The 24,716-nt window shown below is 33.1% G+C and overlaps 3 protein-coding genes across 5 annotated transcripts in view; 1 reads left to right on the top strand and 2 right to left on the bottom strand.

Moving 5' to 3' along the window:
• The window catches only part of LOC105680414 (BTB/POZ domain-containing protein 10), a 6,774-nt gene extending 3,307 nt beyond the window's left edge, over positions 1-3,467 (bottom strand). Inside the window, exons 1-3 of one of the 3 annotated variants that reach the window (XM_012382491.3) lie at positions 3,275-3,467; positions 2,586-2,708; positions 1,714-1,830 (exon numbers count right to left, since the gene is read on the bottom strand). In XM_012382491.3, the coding sequence (XP_012237914.1) occupies positions 1,714-1,830; positions 2,586-2,708; positions 3,275-3,393 (359 nt within the window). In that variant the 5' untranslated portion in view covers positions 3,394-3,467. Of the gene's footprint in view, positions 1-1,713; positions 1,831-2,585; positions 2,709-2,768; positions 2,881-3,274 lie in introns of those variants that run through there. The other 2 variants (XM_024366140.2, XM_012382501.3) reach the window with 2 other exon arrangements.
• A 243-nt stretch (positions 3,468-3,710) lies between these two features.
• On the top strand, positions 3,711-4,919 carry LOC100744834 (nurim homolog). The gene is made up of 3 exons (XM_033318834.1): positions 3,711-4,027; positions 4,144-4,624; positions 4,706-4,919. The coding sequence occupies exons 1-3, from the start codon at positions 3,892-3,894 to the stop codon at positions 4,827-4,829; spliced, it is 741 nt and encodes a 246-aa protein (XP_033174725.1). The 5' UTR covers positions 3,711-3,891; the 3' UTR covers positions 4,830-4,919.
• Positions 4,904-24,548, bottom strand: LOC100749505 (dynein heavy chain 6, axonemal). Its single transcript, XM_033318842.1, has 61 exons — positions 22,977-24,548; positions 22,812-22,896; positions 22,625-22,739; positions 22,346-22,535; positions 22,128-22,269; positions 21,795-22,034; positions 21,424-21,580; positions 21,228-21,330; positions 20,469-20,652; positions 20,236-20,405; positions 19,750-20,151; positions 19,449-19,680; positions 19,225-19,374; positions 19,028-19,156; positions 18,254-18,934; positions 18,036-18,182; positions 17,797-17,973; positions 17,396-17,704; positions 17,130-17,240; positions 16,914-17,050; positions 16,632-16,822; positions 16,435-16,550; positions 16,194-16,339; positions 15,992-16,137; positions 15,779-15,911; positions 15,479-15,695; positions 15,271-15,405; positions 14,950-15,135; positions 14,669-14,870; positions 14,405-14,586; positions 14,106-14,329; positions 13,808-14,016; positions 13,440-13,695; positions 13,175-13,366; positions 12,873-13,097; positions 12,532-12,787; positions 12,269-12,459; positions 12,004-12,176; positions 11,707-11,890; positions 11,403-11,574; positions 11,158-11,319; positions 10,854-11,030; positions 10,577-10,773; positions 10,272-10,517; positions 9,940-10,177; positions 9,292-9,861; positions 9,022-9,194; positions 8,558-8,918; positions 8,244-8,477; positions 8,025-8,165; positions 7,764-7,954; positions 7,240-7,685; positions 6,951-7,151; positions 6,771-6,869; positions 6,541-6,683; positions 6,295-6,465; positions 6,047-6,226; positions 5,814-5,909; positions 5,556-5,756; positions 5,353-5,470; positions 4,904-5,268 (listed from the first exon to the last, which is right to left on the bottom strand). Exons 1-61 carry the CDS (start codon positions 23,135-23,137, stop codon positions 5,039-5,041), a joined length of 12,333 nt encoding a protein of 4,110 aa, XP_033174733.1. The 5' UTR covers positions 23,138-24,548; the 3' UTR covers positions 4,904-5,038.
• Between the last annotated feature and the right edge of the window lie 168 nt (positions 24,549-24,716).

The following is a 24,716-nucleotide window of genomic DNA, read 5'->3' as shown; positions in this document are numbered from 1 at the left end:
CGCCTCCTTACGTAGCATTACTTGCTCGCAGAAGGAGGCGACCGCCCTCCAACCTCTCTCGCTCGCCAACATAGCCCTCAGCAGCGCTGACGGCGAGAGGTGCACCTTTAATACAAAGGGCCTTCCACGGACTTCCAATGGGCACCTTAGGTAATTCCTAAGGTAACAAAATTCATTCCTATGCTAGGGGTTTCTAGACTAAATCTAAGAGAGAATCATTCTTTTTTGGGGCAGCTAGCTTTTCTTAACTAAATAATTTCTTCGCAACTATGTCGTTATTCAATCATATTGAAGTTGTTATAGTATCGACCTATCCAGGGAGCGCAAGACCCTGCGCTGTCAGTTAGCAAACCCCCCGAGCAGTTCTTGTTCTCTCACGACGCAAGACAAAAACTGCCACTGAATAACAAGTGCGACGGATGACTGTACCGATCCAATAACTGTTGAAAGGCGTTGCCGGTTTTGCTACATGGCACCATGTCAACCTTCATCCAACCGTATTAGCGGTATTTGTTCCTCGCGTTGGCTTTCACATGATCATCTTGTATTTTATCTCTATACCACGAAGTGTTCGGAAGACGCGAGCAGTGAGTTTGCCACTTTGCCGTAATCGCGACTGCATGTCACTACCATCAGGGGATGTGACATTTTGCAAAATCTGTAGTCCTTCGTTAGTTAATCGTTCCACGTGGTGGCGATAGCCAAGTAAGTTCATAGTAGGCACACTATGGGGTGGAGACATTCCGTCCGGAAGTGGGTACCATGAATCAAGCTGCCTATCTTCATTCTGTTGTACTGTCGCCTCTATTAATCTTGATGTCACAAGAGGGGAGACGTAGCATTCATAACCGTTGATTATTGCACCACACACTTCAAATCCACCAGCTGGCTGTTCAGATACGTTCTCAGTTATTTCAATCCTTGGATTGGGAATTGCGTACTCTGGAATGTTATGCATGGGGGTCTTTCGCATTAATTGTTCTAACGTGATCGATGATTACAACGTTCAAGATATTAGTCATTACGTGCTGAAAAGCAGCAAGTGTCATCTCACGCTGGGGATTCGGAAATTTTCTGTTTCCAGATTGGCATACACTCTTTCACGCAGTACTGCAAAGGTGAAGAAATCGGGATTCTGACTATAAGTCCTTCGCACGGGGTGGATTTTGGAAAAAGGGCTATCTTGCCAAATGGGTTCATTGACAATTACTTCTTTAGAAGCTTTTACCACACCAGCTGTCATTTCAGCTGGATCAACTATCCTCTTAGATGTTTCTTGTACCCGCGGTTTCCCGCTACCGGATTTCTCGTATGTTAGCGTTGATGCTCAATTGTGGCGGCCCAGTGGGTCCCAATCATCAGCCGAATTCTCTGGTAGAAAGTCTGTCTGATTTAATTCCTTGACATCTATGGAGTTCCAGCAAGGATCGGTACTTTAGTCATCTGACTATAAGAGTTCATCTTCAAATGAAGGAATAAACGCAACACAATGTATGAAACAAAATTGACGTATATGTAACACCTACCTGTTGTATAACGATGCCTGGACTTTTGTATCAATAATATAAGAAATAAAAATACAACTCACAAAACATACGATAATTAAATAGTTTAATAAATACTATCAGATATTAACTTAAAATCATTAAATATTTTGAATACAAGATACAACATTATTGTGTTTACTGTCTCCTATTCATTTGTGAATATTACCTGCTTTGTTGATTAACATTAGTGTTTTGTCTGCCAGAATTGAAGGTATGACAGTGCCTTTCATTGCTTCCATCTCTTTGTACCAAACAAGATTTTGGTTTGGAAGAGCCACCACAACTACATGCAAAACAACAACATTACCCTTCTAATGTTTGCATTCGACAACAAGCATAGTGTATTATCTACAGAGTCTAATGTAATAAATAATTTAAATGATGAACAAGTGTATATAAATACAAATTTTATTGTCAAAGTAATATAATATGGAGGCTTCTAGTTGTTTATTTAACTTTTTTATTGTCTCAACATACAAACACGCGTGCGCGCTCTCACACACACACACACACATATTATTCTTTTTAATATAAAATAAATAAATAAACGAATGAAACCAAATACGATTGCAGGAAGCCTATGTGGTATGATTTTAAAACGAAATATAATTACATAATATAAATTAAATTTTATGATATATATCAGTGTGAAATATGGATTGAATTATGTTATTTTTTAATACACTGCTTATTGATTGATCTAGTGTAAAATTATAAAAAGTATAAACTTGTAAATTTTGATAAGAAGATTAACTGACATGCATGACATCCTGCATAACATCCCTTGATACATGCCACATGTAACTGTTAAGTTTCAAGGATACAATAGATTACAAGTGAAATTCTCATACTATTGCTCATCTAAAGTATTTGTTTTAACAAACTAAGAAATTAAGCTAATAATATAAAATATCTAACATATCTATAAATATCTAAAATATTAAAAATATCTATAAATATCAAAATATCTAAAATACCTATGGCTTTTATTTTATTTTATGACAAACATGATACTCATTTGTATCTTTTACGTAGTACCTCATTCTATTCTTATAAATACGATGCCTGCCCCTGCCACCTGTTTCTTTATCTGTTTCAGTATCACTGCTACTATCTTGAACATAGTTTAAACGCTCAGCAGGATTTGACATCTTGGACCAGCTGTAAAAATATAATAGGAAATAATCCTAAATTATTTTATGCTTATCTTTAAATAATTACCTAATTTTCAGAAAGTATTACACTTCATGTACTTAATAAAGTATACCTTATCATTAAATAACTTATTGAATTAATTACAAACATTATTAACAAAATCTTTGTATGTGTTTTCTCAATTTCATTTCTAACTACCTATATCTTCATAATTATATATATTATGAACTACAGTAAATATACAAATATTTAAATAATACAAAGATTATGCAATAAAATTTAAATTAAACATATAGAAAATTCGAATACTTAAAAAATTATTGTTAAGGCTTCTGTTTATTATTTTTGTAGATATAAATAATATTCATAAAATATCCAAAATTATAATTTAGTAGCATATTTTGTATTTATTGATACTAGATATAATGATGTTGCAGGAAATTTCAAATATACTTATTACATTAACAATTAAAGGGACATGTTACTGTTATAAAATTATAAAATATCTTACTCCATATTTTCGCATTCTTTGCAGAATACTTGTGCATAAGACATATATCTCACATACTTACAAATTAGATATAGACAAATACCATCCAAGTTTCTTCAAAATCCAGCTGGTTAAGGTGCAAATCTCTAAACCACAAGATTGAAAGTTAACCTGACTTCTCCTTTCAACGGAAAGTTGCATTCCAAACTGATGAAACAGATAATACGAAACACCACGGTCATTGATGACAATTCGTCTCGACAGGCGTTGCCCGAACTTTATGCTACATCAAGTTAGAAAAACTTACGATATAGTAACTAAAATAGAATGAATAAAAATTATTTGGAAATCGTTACATCATACTTTATAAAATAATTATGAAATTATTCTGTTTACTGTATTCCATACATATATATTATAACACGTCTAATGTAAATGACAAATATTTTGAAATAATATGAATTCGCGCCAGGAAACTATCTAGATATCTCTTCGATAGTTTGAACAAAGATTCGTATCTAGGTTTTATAAATTTAATGATAATTATAGATTCTCTACAACTCTGTATATTTGTAAACAAGTGCAAGTTTTTATCAAGATATTATTAACAGATTATTCGTGTGCAACTGTTAGGTTTATAATGATTAGAATGTAAAATAATTATACACTATCTTAAGTAATTATTAGTTATTTATAAAAATGTTTGTAAAATGTATTAGTGTTGTTGTTTGTACTATTTGTTTTTTATACACCTTTTATATTTTATGTAATTTGACATATTTTTTATCGAATGTGTCAAATAAAAATAAAGAAACGATTACTTCGCCAGAAAAGGGTAAATAACAGCAATAAGAATTAGTAATATTTTAATTTTGTCGATTAAACAAACAATAAGGTACATAACAATTTATGTTTGCAATTCATACTTTGTTTTACAAAATTATGTTACAGATGAAGATACAGAGTCTGTATTATGGTTGCTAATAATAAACATGTCTCTATTAAGTATTTTCATGTTCCAACATTCACTTATGGCAAGTAATGTTGTGAAACATTTATTTTGTAAATTACATATGGATTATATGGAAAGAAGTATTTATAATGTTACTAGTGCTATGACTCTTCATTTATTATTTAACAAATGGCGAACTATTTCATCTATTGCATTATGGAATGTTAATATATCTTTTAATAATGTTTTGTGGTTTACATTTACTGCTTTACATGTATTGGCTTGGTCAATAATTTATAGTGGATGTTTGATGATGGATATATCTGAATTAGTTGGAATAAAACAAGTATATTATAAGTTTTCATTTAGACCAAGTCCTACGCTAATGAAGTCAAAAGAATTGTTACGTTATTACTCACACATGAGACATCCAAGTTTTACAGGATTTCTTATTATTTTATGGGTATATCCTCATATGACGTAAGGCATATTCAAGATATCAATATTATAGTACTCAAACTGTTTGTAGTAAATAAATAACTGGTTTTTAATATTCTATAGATTAGACCGATTATTATTGGCTTTGATACTTTCAATTTACATGACCTTAATGTGGACTATTGACAAGGAAGATTACAATTATCATGCTAATCTTGTGAAGAGAAAACAAAGAGAATTATTCTGATTTTCACTTATACATAGTAGTTTGCGTTATCAACTTTTGTGTTCATTACAATTAAGTTATATATTCAGTCGTTCTAACATTAGTTTAAAAGCTTTATATTGTGAAGTATGTATATAACATAAATATAAATATATAGAATTACTTAAATTTATGTTTTTAATTATTACATCTCAATCATGAATTAGTATATGTGTTATAACATAGGAAATTTAATTTACAATTTCAATCAAAAGAGCAGTTCCTTTTAAAATCCAGTATGATTGTTCTTTTTCAGAAGCAAGTAGAACTGCAACAACAAAATTAGTACTATGTCCAGTTGTGGATAATACACCTGCTCGAACTGCTGTTTTATACAAAGGGCAAACATATCTTGAATCATCTTTTGGTAATTCTAATACTGGATTTATATGTAAAACTGGAAGAGATGGATTCATTTCACCTAAAATAGATCATTTATTTGCCTTTCGTGATGATATATTATTTAAAGAGTAATATTTTCTGAAATTTTTTTCAAATATTTTACCTATATTTGCGTCTACTAAAAGCATGGATCCAAAATCCCATCTACCGGCATCAATAAATAACCCATGTATTAAAACTCCATCTTCAGGTACTTGTAAGTTTTTATATACCTGTATTACCTAAGATATTATATCAACTATCTGAATGAATCATTCTTTCGTTGTGTAATATTTAATCGTGGTAAAATATTTATAATGATCAGACCTCCTTTTCAGCCTTTTTGTGCTCTATTTCAATATCTTCTTGATCAAGAACAACTTTGGTAGCAATAAAATCCAACTTTAGGTGGTCTATAGGAATGTTATACTTTCTAGCACATGTTTGTAACATGCCAGTTAAAAATCCTTGTGGAAAGGATAAACCCGAAATCCAAAAAGAAATTGGCTTTATATCAATCAACCAAATCTGTAATGTATAATACTTACTAAACTAGTTATTTTTTATATTTTACAATTTTTTTACTTGAATGAAGTCAATCCTTAGCTCTAAGTTCCTTATCCAGCTTCCTAAGGTTTTTAATGATGGATAGACATTTACATTATGCCACATTTGTGGTACCTAATTTGTGTATAATAAGTATTAATAATATAATATTAAAAAAATTGTATAAAAATAATTTAAAGATATTAATATCAATTACACCATTGAAAATATTCTTTGACAAAAATTTAATAGATCGAAAATTATTATAAAACCTGATTATTGACAAGAGCCACAAAAACGTTTTCTAATTCCTCAGACATAACAACAAAACCTTTGATGGCACGTTGTAAATTTTCTATTGATATATGTATCTTCTTTAGAAGTATATTATACCTATCAACCTCGTGAACAAGAACAGTACTTAAGGATGGAAGTCTTCCCATTGAATCTCTCTGTAATAATTTTATAATGACATCTGCTTTATAATTAATAGTAGTATAAAGTAAACATTGTCGATTACTTTCAAGTGCTCTGGGTTACATTTTGTAATATCTATTTGCAATTGAATTCTATCCTTTATCATGTCAGCAATTTCATATGCTACATCTGAACTAGATTTATCTTGATCTGTGATAGATTCTTGTGGTTGTACTTCCAAAATGGTATTTAGTACAAATTGTGCTTCTTTTAACTAATATAATTATATTTTAATTTATCACAAGGATGTAAAGTCTTTCCTGTTCCTAACTTAACTGTCTTTGATTACCTGATAAGCAATATTTGCATTTTCATGCATTCCAAAAATTTCTGGATCATCAATTATAGGAAAAGTTTCTACAAAATCTTGATACTCTTGTAGGGTATTGTAAACAGGACAGTAATACTTCCCAGATGGCGAATAGACATAATCTGTGATTATTTATAATAATAATATATATTAATAGTTATAGATATTGTAAGTTATTTTTAATTACAATTTGTCTTTAAGTTACTCACTGATATCCAAAGATTTAGGAGAAAAGAAAATAGCTAAGATGGTTTTCATACATCTTAAGTCCCAACTGTCTGTAACCCTACCCCCATAAGTAATTTCACCTAAATTGAATATATAGTGAATGTTTAATGTATTTGATCCTTTCTAACACAAGAAATAAATTTGAAATATGTTTTATACACCTGTAGTGTATATTAATGCATTCCAATGTATACGATCTTGGACACAAAATAATTTCAAATTTAGCAAACAACATTCTCTGTCGCTGTCGTTAAATTCATACAGAATATTCCATCCTAGGGGTCCAAATTTTTTTCGTTCCTGAATAATTGCGTGGAAAAAGCAAATTCCGAATATAATTCGGCGCCAGCTTTCGCCTAAATCTGTACACGAAAAGAAGAAATCCTAAATTCATTAGAATGAGATATATATTTTGCGTTTTGGATATTAATATAAGGAACTCTTTCTTACGATGATGTTCAAAATATTCTTCGTCCAATTCATGTAATGCTCTCTTGATATTGGCCTTCAGTCCTTTTGGTGGCTCATTTGTAACTTTTACGGAATTTTGAAGAACGGAAACTGGAAAAGCAGCACTCGGCATCGAACTCAGAAATAATCGAAAGTCATTATGAATTATTCCCTCTGGTTCCTCAGCAATCTCCAATATAAGTTGCTCCATATTGATCATCCACGATACAGCTAGATGACAATTCTGTAAAAACACCCATCTACCTTCGATGGTGCCTGCTCGTAGATGTCCTTCTGCAATGGGACCTTGGCCTTGACCCAAAGAAATGGAATCACATCTATCGGAAAAACCCATATCATGTGCGAATTTTTGAAAAGCACTGAAGGGATCTGATCCAGTTGTAAGTATGAAGATCAATGGTATTTTATTTGATGTATCTGCAAATCTGAAAATTTTCGATAAAAAATTCAATCTGTATAATTACGAAGTAATGCGATGTGGAACATAACTTCTTTATACGTACAGAAGTTGCAATGTTGCCATAGGTGATTCTACAAATTTTGGTCCTAAATTGTTCGATACGTAGGCTGTGATTGCAAAAATTAATACCTCCTCCTTCAATGATTTTATCAACATTAATTTTTCAATGTCGGTTAATATCTCATCCCAATTTTGCATAGCGATTGTTTGATTGGTAGGGATTATATTAATTTCCTACAAAAAGAAGAGGTAAAGCTATATACATAATGGAAATAAAAATCAGAATGTAAAAATGACATATTACCTCCTTAAAATATCCAAGAGTTAACGGAATCTTCTTAAATGCGTCGTTTAAAACATTTTTAAATTTGTTAAACGTATTAGCTAAATAATTAATCGAAGTCCACATTTTAGGCGTTAAAGATGGATAATTTGGAATTTCTTCCTATTTGAAACATTTACAAATCGACCGAAAAATATCAGTTACGAGTTACGTAAATAAATCATGAAAGACATAACTTACCACGACAATTCGTGTTGGCCCCCGCAACATAAAATTCCATTGCGCCTGAGACACGATCTGCTCGTTTATATGTACTGCAATATTGAGCATGAAACTAAATATCAACTTGTGTTTCTCAAATAGACCTCGTGAAACATTTGTGTAGATAGCTAATGTTATTTCATTCAATAAGGTCTGCAAACGCCGCTGCAAATCAGCCTCTTTTTCCGTGGTTTCGATTACCGTGTTAAATAACTAATAAAATGTCGAAGAATGTTACAATAATATCGAATTATATATTTGCAGATTCGTAAATATATCGTGCAATTAATTACTTGACTGAAGTACTTTAACGAAAATTGGTACATGGGATCTATGTTCGCGAGGTTTGCAACTACGAAATACAAGACTGATCCACGATTCGCAACAGATCGATATTTTTCGCGCGCAACTGTGATTTTTTTCTCAGTCGCTTCACTTTCAATTAATCTCGTTGCAATAATTGCAGAAGTTTCTTTACTGTCATTTAAGGTTTCTATTAAGTCTTCATTGTCCAAAATATCATCGCCTGCACCATATAACAAAGTCAATATTCTGTCTTCGATACTTTGCAATTGACCTTTGTCCGCATTGATTTTTATTATTAAATCATTCCTCATTGTTTCCAAGTCTGGTCTTTCGAGACGTACCACATCTCTGTGTGAAGTTTAACGAGATAGGGGATTTTGAGGTTGAATATATGTGTTACGCGATTAAATATGTGTTACTAGATTAATGCTACTAGAAACAGTGTACATACGCGAGTATCTGTTCTTCGAGGCCTGCCATAGTTACGGTAAAGTTAACTATCGTTACTTTAATACAGATCTCTGGTAAATAATGAGGATTCGCGATTTTCGTCGTAATGTATAATTTGAAATTACTGTCATATTCGACGTCTATATCGCCAAATCGTATCAATGTCCTACCACCCTACATAATCGTATCAAATGATATTATTATAATTGTTATCTCGTATCACTTAAACCATATCTGAATTATTTTAAAGTAGATGATGTATCGCATTTACTAGAGTAAAGATTTGTTTAAGTAGGATAGGTTCCAAACTTGGGTCCAATACTTCTCCTACTTCTTGAATTAATACAGGAGTTCCAAGCCTTATGGACGCTTCTAGTATCCTCATTAAATGTGTATCCGTCAGCTTGCATATTTTTAAATTGTTTTCTTGTTCCATGTTCCGTATCCATCTATTTGCCTGAATGCAAATAGAATATTGCTGGGAAACGATATTAGATTCGAATAACTTAAAACATATTAGAAAAGTTGCTGCAGTTACTTGCTCTTGGGGATCAATCATCAAAGGCCAACGACTAGCTTGTGTTACAAAGATCGCATTTTCTGTGCTAACTTTGTCCCGTGGTAAACCATACGTATTCCAGAGACGAATTTCATAAGCATCGACTAGTATTGCAATGAGACTATAGTTCTCTGTAGTTTTAATATCGTAGTCTTTGCAACTGGATAACCAAGTTTGTATTAATTCCTCTCTGTACTCATTTGTAAAAGCACCTAGGTAAGCAAGGGCTCCAGCAGCTACCAATGTATCGCCAGTCAAGTTGATAATTTGCTTGTCAAAACCCTGAATATTTACAACATGAAAAGGAAATTGATAATAATTCATCATGTCGTGTTTTCTGAATCCAACTTTTTATCGTACGCGCGTTAATTCTTCCCATCGAACTCGTTCATCCACCAACGCAGATGTCAGTCGTCCAGATCTATTCAATCTTGTTTCCGCTAATTCCATTTCAGCTTCTAATTTATTTAAATTTTCTATCGCTGCATCGTATTGTTTCTGCAACTCCTTGATCTTATTCTCCACCGTAACGAGTTCTTGCTGTTTCAAAGCAAGAACTTCTTCTATCTCTCGCAATTCTTCTTCAGCTTTGTGCAATCTGTGTAATTAATCGTTATTACAATTCCTCGTTTCCCATGCGTTATGAGAATTATCTATTTAGTTTTCTTAAGAACTATGAAGAAATAATCTACCTTTGTCGCTTTGGCTCGACCACCCTGTAGATTTTAGCATATCCATCCATTGCTCTCACCCAGATGCACATCGATCTACAAGCTTTACTTTGTCTAGCCACTAAATCTGGTCGAAATTCTGGATGTTGGATATATTCTTGTAACTTTTCTAAAAGTTTATCGCTTATGTCGTCCTTAGGATAAGCCATTAAGCGGTCAAGAAAATGTATGTCACCCAAGACTAATTTTGCGGTTGGCCAATCTGTCCTAAGATGAAAATGTAACATAACTAGTAGTATCACTTTCAACGATCCTATGAAACTCACTTTTCACCCAACAGTAAATTTACTGCTTCCATGACAAAACGCACTAGGTGAGGTGGTTTATGAAATACGCGAATTTCATTAATATCGCTTTTATTTAAAGCTTCTAATGCTTTTTGAGCTTCCAGTAAAGCCGGCATTGCTGCTTCCAAGTCTTGCCTAGCATCAGCTTCTAAAGTCGCCGTTTCTTCGGCTTTCGCCTGATACAGATAAAATTATGTACTCGATAAATAAGATCATCTATCCGTTAAACTTTCTTTTCTTCATTTGTTACTCGTACTTTTGCTACTTCTTCTTCAGCCATTACGACATACTTCACTTTGTCACATTCGACTTGCTGCTTCGCAAGGATTCTCACCAGGTTCGATACTTCGTCGGTACTTGTTTTGAGCTTTGGGGCAAGAATTATCAATTGTTCCTTCATTACGCCAACCATCTCATTGGTTTCTCGCAGTTTCTGTCCAAGTAATTGTATTAATCAATTTAATATCCACTGAATCGTATTATAAATGTTAGCGAAGTTACATTCTTTCAAAGAAACTGTTTTAAACATTCGGAAGAATATGGGATTATATAGTATTTACGTTGAGTCCATTGGCAATTTTACTTTTCAGCAACTCTATTTCTTTCTTCTTCCTTTCTAAAGTTGTTTGAAATAGCTTTAAAAGCTCTAAATAGCTGCTCGGTGTGGTATAATATCTTCGACGCATTTCTATGAAGAATCGAGCTGTTACTTCTTCCACGCTCTATAATTTTACATGATTTTCTTTCAAACCTCGTACTTTCCAATGTTATTTTATGGTGAATCTACTATAATGGCAAACGATACCTCATGGATCAAGACGCACATGATACTAAGGTTAGTAAGCTTTCCCGAATCCTTTGGAACGATTGTGGCCAATGAACTTTCTGCTACCGATAAAAGGGCATCATCCGGCCACTTCGTAAACCAATCAATGGTGCAACAATTTACCAATGAAGGAAACATACGACAGCGACGTCTATGAAGATAATAAAATACAATCTATATGATAAAAGATTATAAAATATAATCAATGGCTTCAGTAATAAGTAAAGAGAGCGGTCAGTTATCATATACATACAAAGAATAATTGATATTTTAAAGAACAGACCTAAAAGAGTCGCCTATAGGACTCATACAGATCATTAAGTGAAGTTGATTTCTAACTCTTCCAATGAAATATTGATAAATTGCGTCTCTGTTTCCTTCGTGAATCCCTGCTTGTTTCGCCGCAGGCCTGGTAGCTATGATAACTTTTTCAAGTTCATCTGCTTCGTACAAGTTTGGTACTTCGCCTGAAAAGAATGTCCGTCGATGATTATTACAGATTAACGTTATTCAAACAGTCGAATAACTTTTTTGGCAGTAATATTATTTGGAAAACGCATCAGAACTGTGTTAAAGCTACCTGTATTAAGTGTATTATTGATGTCTTCTAAAAATTCTTCTAACACAATCTGAGTGTCGGTGAATAAAAACGTTGTATGTTTAGCCTCGGTACCTGGCTCGAAATAAAATCGGCGAAGATCTTCGTGCCATGAATTTTTATCGTACGTACGCGTAACTTCTATTTGATAACATCTTAAAACATTCGACAGTTGTGGTAGGCTCTTTGATCATATTGTTTCGATAGAAGTAATTTGTATAATTGAATAATTAATGCTGATACAAACTTGTAACCATTTAAATGAGATGCTAATCTTGTCAGACTTTGCTTTCCCATTCCACCGACACCGATTAAAAGGCCATTGCCTCTTTCAGAACGAAGAATTCTTGCAAGCCTGCAGATGTGTTCTATAGCATCCATGAAGAAAATAATTCTCATGTCTTTTCCCACGGAGAAACGATAATCTTCCAAGTAATCCTGTGATATATATTTAAAGATATGAATAAGGAAATCAAATTGGTATTAACATGAGCGGGATATAGTAATTACCTCCAAAGTTCTTCTAACTTTTGAAATTTCCGTAAGCTCTTCGTAAATTCGTTGTTCTCTTGCTGCTCCGAAGGACATGAAGTCACCAAATAACAGTATCGGTGGTTTCTCGATAATTTCTTCATCCGGAAGCCGCATCACTTCCATACCGAATGCGTTGATACATATGTTGTTTAGAAGTTTAAGGAAATAGCTCTTATCCTGAACGTTGATCAGTCGGTCGTGGAAAACACGAAGACATTCGTGACAAAAGAGCCTGAAGAATACGAATATTTTTATCCTCTTCTTTTCATTACAAAATACTAACAGACATCATGGCTGTTACAGTGTGACGATTATACCTGTACATTTCGATGGGTTGTTTAATGACCGCCGCGTCAACTTGCATGATACCTTGTATACATTTCGACAAATCCCGCAAATTAAAGATGTAATGGCTTTTTTCTGGCGTTGGCAAAAGATCCGTTGCGATTCTTTGATAAACATCGACTGCTGCGTTTACTATTCTATCGCCGATTTGTTTAACAGACTCTACAAAATCTTCCAGAAATCCGTTCATAATTGCCCTAAAAGGAATTCGCCTTATGTCGTGCGTGAAACAATTTTATATGATATAAAGAATTTACTGTTGGAAAGGGTTTACTTGAAAATCCCTTTTAGCGACAGTTCTATAGGAGCTGGGATAAATAGCATGGCAAAATGTCTCACAAATCTCGGTGTTAATGGATTTCTACCTCCTCCAGGAGGAGCGCACGCAACAGTGAAAACAACGTCTTCTATATGCTTCCAGAACAACTTCTCTTTATCGTACATACCGTGGAAATCTAGTAATTGTCTATGCGATTCGACAATTATGAATAATTTTGTGTTGAAAGAAATGTATCTGGCGTTTAATATAATTAGAGTACCGTAACAGCTCGATCGGTGGTTGGGATCCGTATGTATCTAATTTTGGCATATTGACATCGTCGACAAATACACACACTCTTTTTCCAATGGGTGCCCCCAGCACGGTTCTTTTCCTTCTTTCCAATTTTAGTTCTAAAATCTCTTGCGTTCTGCCACTGCTGGTTTGAGCAGAGAAGATCAAATTGATCGGTACCCAAAGCTGACTATCTTCCAAATTATTTAAAACAACTTTCGTTATTACCGATTTACCAACTCCTATAAATTATTCCTTCAATTAGAGTTATAGATCGTATAGTAAGTAAGTATAAAGGTCGTATAGTATAAGTATAAGTAAGAGAAAGTATAAAGATCGTTAAATATTGCTAACCAGTATCTCCGGTAAAGAATACCGGTTTATTTATTCCGACTAATTTCTTCATTAAGTAACCAAATCGTACAGTATCGACAGTTGGTACTAGAATATCGAAAAATGGCACTTCACTGTCGTATATAAATTGTGGCATAATATCCGTCCAAGAATCCAATCGATGTTGTTGTACGTTTACATAAATCTCCCATAAATCTATCGACGGCAAACTGCATATCGAAACAAAACAGGAGAATAGTACGCTATTATATGTATAGAAACCAAAGAATACAAACGCTATTTAATTTTAAGATTGTACAATGCATCTTCATCATCTTCAAATTGTTTTCTCACAAAAGCTTCGAACACGCTTCGAGAGGCATCGTTAACGTTACCGCCAACAGCCCAAAGATAGGCAAAGACGAATGACTGAGCTAAAAATGTTCTAATTCGCGCCTTTTCCGTAGTTCTTTCTATCGCATCTGGTTCGTTTAAAATATATTCCAATATCGAACAAGTCATACTTGCTTTACTAATATCAACCTAATTGGTAGATGGAACGACGATGTTGGAAAAATTATGTTTCGATCGTCGTGTAAGACGGGACAAATTGTATACCTGTAGAATTGGGCAGACACAATTTTTCCTGCAGAATATTAGTCCTTCTTCGAAATATTTTTCGAAGAGTTCGATGATCTGTAATCGATGTTCGTTTCTTACGATAGCATCAGGAAGTGTGTCTAACCATGATTTCACGTAAGGCATCCACTTTAACTCTGTAGGATCGACATACACCATTCCTTAAAATATAAGAATTAAAAGTTAAGACACGTAAACATAAAATCGGCGATTAAATAAATGATAGAATGCTGGTCTTCGAACCACAACGACTGACGGTAGCAGGCGATGCCTGGGCAAGATCCATAACTTCGAATAACATCCGCATATAAGGAGTGAATTTAATTCTTTCGGAGTTAGCCAGACACAACATTTTATTATCATCTAACACGGTGTTCATATTTTCTATCCATACGGCATCGACGGGTCCGTCGCACACGATCCATTGATGGTCTTCCGTGGTAAACTGAACAATGAAAATGAGATTTATTAACTTTTCGTAAAAGCATTCCTTCGCTTTTGCTCGGGCCAGGATTCCTACTAACGGAACATGCGTGACGAACTGTAAAGCCGATTAAACCATCTTGCCATTCGTTGGTCATTATATCTACTTTTCCGTATAATTCACCGATCGTAACTGCTTTCGGATTGATTAGATATACGTGAACTGGCTGATAACACGGTCCAGGTATACCCATTTCATACAGTCGACTGTAAGTATTTGCAAGAGTCTGAAATAAAAAGCTGTTATTTAATAGCTCTTGTGTTTGTTTAAAAAGTAATATATAATATAAAAAATAAAAATAATATCTTGACAAAAATTATACCGTTTACAATAAAAAGAAGCCAACTATTATTCAACCTACTCTCAGAACTGTCGTTTTTCCAGAGCCAGTTGGACCAACTAACATCACTCCATGTCTCACTTGCAAACATTCATGTAGCTGAGTAATTTTCTTCAAAATGCAAACTTCTGGCTGTAAACCGGCTTCCTTCATTATCTGTAAAAATTATGTTATGTAGTTGGGGCTTGTTATATGGATGTGATTAAAAATATCATTAACTATAAATTACTTCGATAGCTGTGTCCCGTAGGATACCGTATTCTTCCTCTGGAATTTCAATGCCTGGAAAGAGATCTCCTACGATACCTTCGAACAGTTCAGCGTCATCGCGTAAAAACTTCGGTATATTGCTCTCGCGCAAGGCTCTAATTAAAACAACGTCCTCTGGTTTATCAGGATTATTTCGTTTAAGACTACCTGCCATTACCAATACGCTTTTTACAGCCCTTTAGAAATGGGGAAATAATTGGATGTTAATTGATACTAAACAGTATATAGCTATTGAAATTGCAACAACATTAATAGATACCTCATGCCGAAATCATAATGATCCTGCTGGGAAAGTTGTTCGCTGCTAAGTGTATACATCAGAGTCATTTTTTGCGATAACGATTTTGACGATTCGAATCCTTCTGAATACAGCGTAACTTCAGCAATAAGTTCTACGAAAAGACACTAATTTAGTATCGTTTAAAAATATCTAGATCAACAGGAGTTTACTATATTACTATTATAATCGTACTATAATCTGGAACCATCATAGCGAATGGTCGGAACAGTGCTTTTAAATTGTCTGGTAATTCCGTACGACCAGCATATCCTGGATTCATAGTGATGAAAGTTGCGCAAGACATCACCAATTTGATCATTCTTCCTTCGAACATGAATCTAAAAGGTAAAAGAACGTTTAGATTTATTTAAACGTTATAGCTGAAACAACTTACTCGTTGGCTCTAGCAATTTTAGCATTTCTGATAGTAATTAGTTGCTGAGCTATTACGGAAAGCACTTCTATATCTATTCTATTAAATTCGTCGAAACAGCACCAGGCTCCAGAAGTTGCCAGACCAGAAAAGAATCTACCCATCATCTGTGGGACGCAATTTTCCCGTTGTAATTATCCTTAGCTGTTTCAATTTTCAAGCGACTGCCACGAAAATGAATAAGCGATAATATTTGGCGTACTCTATAATCGAGTCCTTCCGAACAATTGAACACAACGCACTGAACAGCAACTGCTTTGGCTAAATCCTTCGTCGTTTCCGTTTTCCCAGTACCTGCAGGTCCTGCGGGAGCACCACCTATTGAATAATATTTGTAAACACGTATTCTCAGTTTTTTGAAAAGATAACGTGCAATTCTGCTTTGATATTCATTAATACCTAAATCTAACTGAAGAGCGCCCATAAGGCATAAATAACATTTATCCGTTAGAGGAGTTATGACAAGCCTCTTTTGAGCACCGAGATACTCATACCCGTAAAGATATTTAGAGTTACTCATACGTGTTAAACAATTGTCGAGTTCTTCATCCCAGTAATAACGTAACGCTTTTAGCCAATCAAAGCTTGTACTATAATACAAGTAATACAAGTAAAGTTCTTGGAAAATGGTTCTAACATATGGTTCTTTGAATTAAAAAATTGTTACGTTTCAATGTTCACCTTGACATTACTCTATTTTCAACCAAAGTCGTAACGATGTCTCTGGCGTGCACATCTATCGTTACCAAATTAATTATAACATCGCGTATCAATTGTGGCAATTCTTTCCTTACCATTGTCGCCAATTCATTTAAATCCTATAATATAGCAAAAGGAAAGGTTGTCCCATAGAAATTTTTAACATAAGTTTTACAGATACGCATAGGTATACTGAACTGCGAAACATTTCTGTTCGAACGCTTTCATCTTCTCAATCACATTCTCAGTAGAATCTAAGATAATGTGGATATCTCGGGTCCAGAATATTTGGCATACAGCGAGGATTATCTGGGGAAGGTAAGAAGAAAACAAGTACGTAATTTTATTAATCGTATTTTATTTTACGCCTTATTTTACTTTTATTTTCAGTAAGAAGTTTGTGCCGTAAAAAATATTTCGAAGTAATATTTATCGTAAATTACTGTAGAAATAAAGCATGTAACCTGAGAAGGATGCATATACAGGAATTGCTCTCGTCCTTTCTCAGCCAAGTCTTTTATTCCCTCTTTCATTCTTCTCCTTAATATCGAAAACATAGCTTCCTCGACTCGACCTAGCCAATCTTCGACGTTACCTCTTGCTTTTAAACCTTTTCCAAGCGAAACTTTTTCACCTTCCGGTGAGATCATGGCAACTATATCAGTCGTTAGTACTATTTCACCGGATTCATTTTCTTTCATTGCAAATTCCAGTCTGTATATCGCATCAAAGCATTTCTGCAAATGTCTTTGTACCGCATGTGGATTCTTTGTCTACCGTGCAATAGTTGGTATTTTAGTAAGCGTTTCAATGTGAAACATAATGTTGATTAATACTTTTAACTTTTCCCCTGTTTCATCGGTACCTGAGCTAAGATTTCTAAAAGTTCGTCATTCGATAAGAAGAAGAATCTTGGGAACGCTACCCGTTTCGTCTCAAGATATGCCTCCAAACATTTCATTACTTCGTCTAACATTCGGTTATTCTCCTCAAATTGTTCTAATAATCCTGGTTGTGTGCAAGCTGGCATTGCCAAAGGCGCCTAAAAATTTTCGATGTCGCAATCAAACGTTATCAATCGAATTGATGAAATTAGCGACAAACCTTATGAGTCCGTCTCATAAGATCTTTCCAAAACCTGTCAACCTCGATAAAAAGTTTTGCTTCCATAGGTAACTGTCGCTGAATGTCCGGAGCTGAAAATATTGCTTCCAGATACAACCATTGCTGTTGCAAGTATTGCCACGCTTCCTACAGCAAACATATCTCATGAATTAGCTAGATATCTGAAAATTCTATCATATTTAAAAAGATATTCGTACCAAGGTAACCATAAATAAATCCAATTTTTCTACCCACTCTTCGACCACAGGTCGAATGGGACCGACATGACGAGATGCGTTGATAGTTTGTAAATTAATGTTACTTTCGTCCATTGCGGTCTGAATTTCTTCGAGACTACCTATGATGAAAACATCTTTTCCCTCTCTGTAGGGTACAATAATAAATTTAAGATCTTCCCATGTATCTATGACTTTCTTTAACATATTTTCTAAGTTAGCTTCAGAGCTTGCCGCGGCAGCAACTTCCATTAATTCCTGAGGTTTCAAGAAAGCACCGAGCTCTTCCATTCGAGTCCAAGTTTTCTTCTCATCAGGTTTGAAAGTATAGTTCAATATTTCCTCAATCTTCTCCCAATGTCTATCTTTTAAGTCCGGATTTCTCAAGTAACCAAGAATCGGTAACTTATTTCTTATTATTTCGACATTCTCCTTCAAGTTCGGTACAATTTTATTCGGTGGTAAGCCTCTCTCTAACTGAATTATGTGTTTCATGGTACGCATTGTAACCGCAGTGATCTCTTCGACGTCTAAGGTATCGAACTCGGCGGTATACCATTCATGAATAGCATATTCCCAAGAAGTTAAGCTTTCCCATAATAAAGTACGTAACTTCAATTCGTTCATTACCTGGTCTAAACTGTCGAACCTCGTTTGTTCGAGCTTTTTGAGATGAAAAAAAAAATAAAATATTATCAATTGTATAATGTATTGCACTACAGGAAGCTAATAAAATTTTGTAACTTAACGCGGTACCTTGAATGTCCTTTGATGGGCACGGTATTCTTCCGCCTTAGTTGCACAGGCAGCTAATCGTTTATCGAGTTCTTTCAAAGTATTCAAACAGGCGTCAACGTCGCTTTCATAATCCAATAGCCAAGGTTGCTATAAAAGCGATAAAATAGATAATGGTAAACCAGAGATTGCGAAAGATATATTTGGTCAGATCGTACCATTATTTCATCGTGAATTTCTGATATTTCTTCGTTCAATGCTGTGATATCTTTCTGAAGTTGAGCATCGAATTTGTTTATTAGCTTTGGCCTCTCTTCTAATCTATTTTCTACGACTAATCGCAAACTAGTAAAATGACTTCCAATACCCTGTTTTCGCAAATACAACGTTTTTGTTAATGTTACATATCCGTAAGAGGATTGTAAAATCATTTGGTCGTTACCAAATAATTTGCCATGTCCATCGACGGTATAGGAAAAGCAAATTCTTCCATTGTATCGTACAGCTCTTTCACGTAATCCAACTGAGATTCCATATCATCTACACTTTGTTGAGCTTGGTCTACAAACTTTATGTATGCAACATATTCTTCAGTCGTCACAGGAACTGTTTCCAGATAATTGATAGCGTCAATCGCTTGCGTTAATAAAGCGTCAACTCGACTTTTTCCTAGTCTAATAGCGTGTGTTAGAACCAATACTATACACTGTACAATGTCGTAAAAATATCTTCTTTACATTTACCCAGGCATAACGGCTTCAATAACACTTAATTTCCCTCTGGGAGCAGTTTCAGCAGCGCCTTTAAATCGTTCGAGTTGAATGAAAAAGAGACCGAATGGCTGAAAATCGACTACGTTATTGATCAGATCTACTTCTTTCTTGTAACGGATGCTCCATTCTCGAAATAATTTAACATCTCGATTGTCTCGGATAATATCTTCGTCAAACGTCGTGTCTTCGTAATAAAACTGTTTGATCTGATTGAATCGTTGGCAATAACGTTTTATCGCGGCTAAATTCTTCTCAAAGATTTCCTTCAATTCTGTCTTAAAAGCTAGCGTGATCGGATCTTGTTCCAAGACTTTCTGAACTTCTGGAGGGTAACCGCAAATACGCTCTTCTATCTTATGATTGATCATGGGCCTCGAATAAATGTACGAAATATAAAACCTTACGATTTGAAGAAACTATTTCATAAATTAATTCTATAAAAGCTAGCGTTTGTACCTCGTGAAAGAATGGAAGAAGGGATCGGACAGCAAAGGTTTAATAGCATATAAGTTCTCCTCCCACATAGTTTGTATAGTTCTTATTACGAAAAGGAGAATACTTTCGGACGGATCCATTATAATTTCTGAAGTTGGTAAAATAAGCAAATCCACGACCCAATATGGCAACTAAAAAACAGTATTTTTAAGTTCTCACATATTATTACTCTTAATAACTATCATGTTTTATACCTGAATACGATGCGATGGTGGGCGATTTTCTTTTAATGGAAGATCGATTATATCGTTATCTATTGATTCGTCATTCGGTAAAAATTCCGTGTAAATCTTTAAGAGTTGTATAAATTCTCGATAAGTATTTAATAAAAGATCGTGCATCATATTTGTTTGCATATAATCAACCAAATGAATGAAGCTGGATCATAAAATAGTTTTTCATCGCCAAAATTTATTTTCCATATATATATATATATATATATATATATATATATATATATATATATATATATATATATATATATATATATATATATATATATATATATATATATATATATATATATATATATATATATATATATATATATATATATATATATATATATATATATATATATATATATATATATATATATATATATATATATATATATATATATATATATATATATATATATATATATATATATATATATATATATATATATATATATATATATATATATATATATATATATATATATATATATATATATATATATATATATATATATATATATATATATATATATATATATATATATATATATATATATATATATATATATATATATATATATATATATATATATATATATATATATATATATATATATATATATATATATATATATATATATATATATATATATATATATATATATATATATATAGGTACGAAGGATAAAATATTCATGAAAACTTTAATATCATTTTTAAACAATGGCTTACCAAGACAACCTGTAACACTTTTCTCTCTTTCGTGCTTGTTCGATGTAACTCATTTTAAGAATACCATCTTTCGGCATTTTGAATTTCGCAACACCGAATTCACCTGTTACGGCGGCAAATTAGATAAGATTAGAAAATACATTCTAAGTGATGGGAGAAAATATAAAACATCTACATGCCCCTTTCAAAATACTACCAAGTTTTCCATATGCAGTTTGCTCTATTGTTATATTGGAATCATCGGGAGTATATCCAGCATTTAATAAAGCACCGAGGCAAGCATTATTTACAATATCTATCGCTAATCTTCTAAACTCATCTAACTTATTTCTAAGCAGTTCTAGTTTTGTAAACTGTAAATAAATATTTTAAAGATTATATGATATTTATTACGGATACACGCATACGTATACGTATATCAGGATGGCTTTCGTTTTCGATATTAACGTTTTCCATCCGTATAAAATCTTATCTGTTCAATATAATCAATCATCTATACCTAATACCATCCTAGTGTATATGATACTTTTTTTAAAGAAATCTTTTTTTAAAACAGCCGATACATACCTGTTTTTCTACGAAATAAAAAAGTAAAATCTTCTCAAGAATAGAGTTGTCAAAGAAACTCGAATCAAGGAAAACCGAGCACATTGATTTAATTTCTAACAGTGCCTTACTAAGAATCGAATCCGATACAAACAGATTTTCCTTTAAATAATTCTTTGCCATAACGAATTTCTTATAACTAACTGACTTCTTCCAAACGTACAAAGCTTTCCACATTCGAAACATAATGAATGTCCTTATCTAGAAATATAAATCGTAAAAATATCGAGAAATGAGAGAAACGTTCGGTTATAGAATAAATAAAAAAAAAAGATTCAGAAGACAAATGCATACTTTCAATAACTTTAAGTAAAAAATGTATTCTCTTTCCCAATGTTCGATAGGAGTAAAACTCATTTCGTCTGGACTATACTGAGTTACACCACTGGCACTGATGGTCATATAAGTTTTACCTACATCTTTATACTGAACAACCCTAAAAAATATTATTGGGAATTATCCGTGCGTTTCTGAAAGTTTTCCGTGACCATAAACACAATAGAGCTATTCACTTTAAAGCGTAAGGCGTAAAATATTTCGATGATCGATCCACAGCGTAAATCATATAAAAAAATCCTACTTTGCGATCCTCTCGTAATTGTCGAATTAACTCTAACTGATCAATAAACCTAGGAGCATCAAAATCTGTTTCCTTTTTATATTTTTGAAAAGCCCACGAAATTGTTTCCTTTGATTCAACACCTAATTCGCAAAAAATGACCAATTAATAGAAATATTCGTTGAAAATAAAGTTAGGAGACAAGCCATAAAATTTGTAATGCAACTTATGCCTGTATCCGAAGTGACGTCCTTTGTTAGTACCTTCTTCTCTTCTACTTTTGTTAACGAAATACGTGGTTTGTGGATCTGTTTCCTAATCTTTTCTTGATGGGCGCTAAAACCGGTCTACAGAAATATTGTTCGTAAATATCTACGAATAACGATTAACTAAATATAAAAACTTATATAAATCCTTACCAGCGGTTCTCGAATTTCCGGTTTGTACTCGATCTTTTCGAGCAACTTCTTATGTGGTATAAAAAATGGAATTTCATCTTTCCTTCTGTATCAAAATTTCCACAAAATATATCTTATTATATAGAGTAACAAATTTTCATAAAATATTCATACGATACTCATTACGTTTTGTAACTACGTGGAGGTTGTCGACACAATTTAAAGGGTAACTTATTCGCAGAAGACTGGAACACGGTAAATAATCCAGAATTCTTCTCCGATTCTTTAAACGAGGAAACATCTGGCATATTTTCTTCGCTTGATTTATGTTTATCGTTTCTATCCATTTTTTTACTCGCCAGCAAAAATCATAGTTAAAACGTCTGACTTCTCATCGTTCACGTATCGATTAAACAAAGGAAACTAAATAAGAGAAAATTTCCAACTCCCTCTATTTTCACGTTTATGTTGCAATCGTTTATATTTTCGTAGTAATGGTATCATAACTTATCAATACTAGAAAATATTATTAGCTTTATTGACTGTTACATTTATCGTACATAGTAGAGCTTAAGTATAAATTGACTATCAACTATTTATTAAATATACAAATCTAACAAAACTTTAATTATCCTCCTCCTTAATATATATATCACTGAAGTTATTTTTATTACTTCTTAAAAGACAATATTATTTACTTCCGTTAAGATGTAATAAAAAAGTATATTAAGTTTTAATTAATGGATGATTCATACTATGTGATATGTTCTCGTTAATGTAACGTCATGGAAAAGAATCGTTCTACGTCTACTGATCTTATTGACTTGAGCGAACACGTTATATTACGTTAAGTACGTCGGCGGTTACGTTAAGTACAGCACGAATTTATCTCTACAAATACTAGAGGATACAACAAAATTTCTATATTTTTTCAAGGTCAGTATTCCAACTCACGTGACGTAAAATCCTATATGTGTAAGATACACGGTCTATATCTATGCTTGACATTAACGGTGACGAAAGTTTATCTATATAAACATTACGAACTTCTTATTATTGACATTACATTACATTTGTAGTTCTTATATGAATGTAAGATGAATATTTGACAAGTTTTTTATATCCGAGGAATGTATATATTAAATACTTCGAAAATGTATCGTTATTTTCACAGGTAGTGACAAAATCGTACATTTCATCGAAACAAATTTAAAGAGTACATGAAAAAGAAGTCGAAAATACGAAATAAAATTTCTTCATACGACGATCGTTCGTTTCTGAGAAAATCTACTTTAAAAATTTGTTAAATACATTTGAACTTGGTTTGAACCGACTCGATGCGAGGAAACAACCATCAGGAGAATATTCTACGTGCGAAAATCGATCAAAAATGTAAAATAATATTTTCCTACTTAAGGCCTCGTTTTCAAGAAAATAAGATTTGAACATATTTAATTACGAATTGGCCTAATATAGGAAAACGAAGCATCTTATGAAAAAATTTTACTCTACCTTCTTGATTTTCACATGTAGTTTAAACTTCTGATCGTCTACTCCTGTTCAGTCCAGAATTAGCCAAATTTAAGTATGCTTATCAAATTTTCAATCTCGATTTTCGCTTAAACAGAGCCACGGATGAAGAAACGTAACATTAAATTATTTTCTTGTTTATTTATGCAGAATCACTTCTTACCCGGTCGTACTACGATTTCTATCCCACCCTGTATATAGTATACCCTACAATAAATTTTTCACTTTAAAAACTCCAAGTATAGATCTGCCATCTTTTTGTTACGTCACTGCAGATTTATGTTAACTTTCTATGAATTTTAAATAACATATCGTTAATTATCAGAATAAAACACGAAAGAAATTACCTTCATTATTATGAAAAAGAACCATGGAAAACTAATATTGAAATATGTG

This window comes from Bombus impatiens, unplaced genomic scaffold (genome assembly GCF_000188095.3).
Source record: "Bombus impatiens unplaced genomic scaffold, BIMP_2.2 scf_0019, whole genome shotgun sequence".
In the NCBI taxonomy this organism is placed as follows: Eukaryota; Metazoa; Arthropoda; class Insecta; order Hymenoptera; family Apidae; genus Bombus; species Bombus impatiens.
The sequence above is the reverse complement of the archived record's forward strand: the minus strand, read 5'-3'. Positions and strand labels throughout refer to the sequence as shown.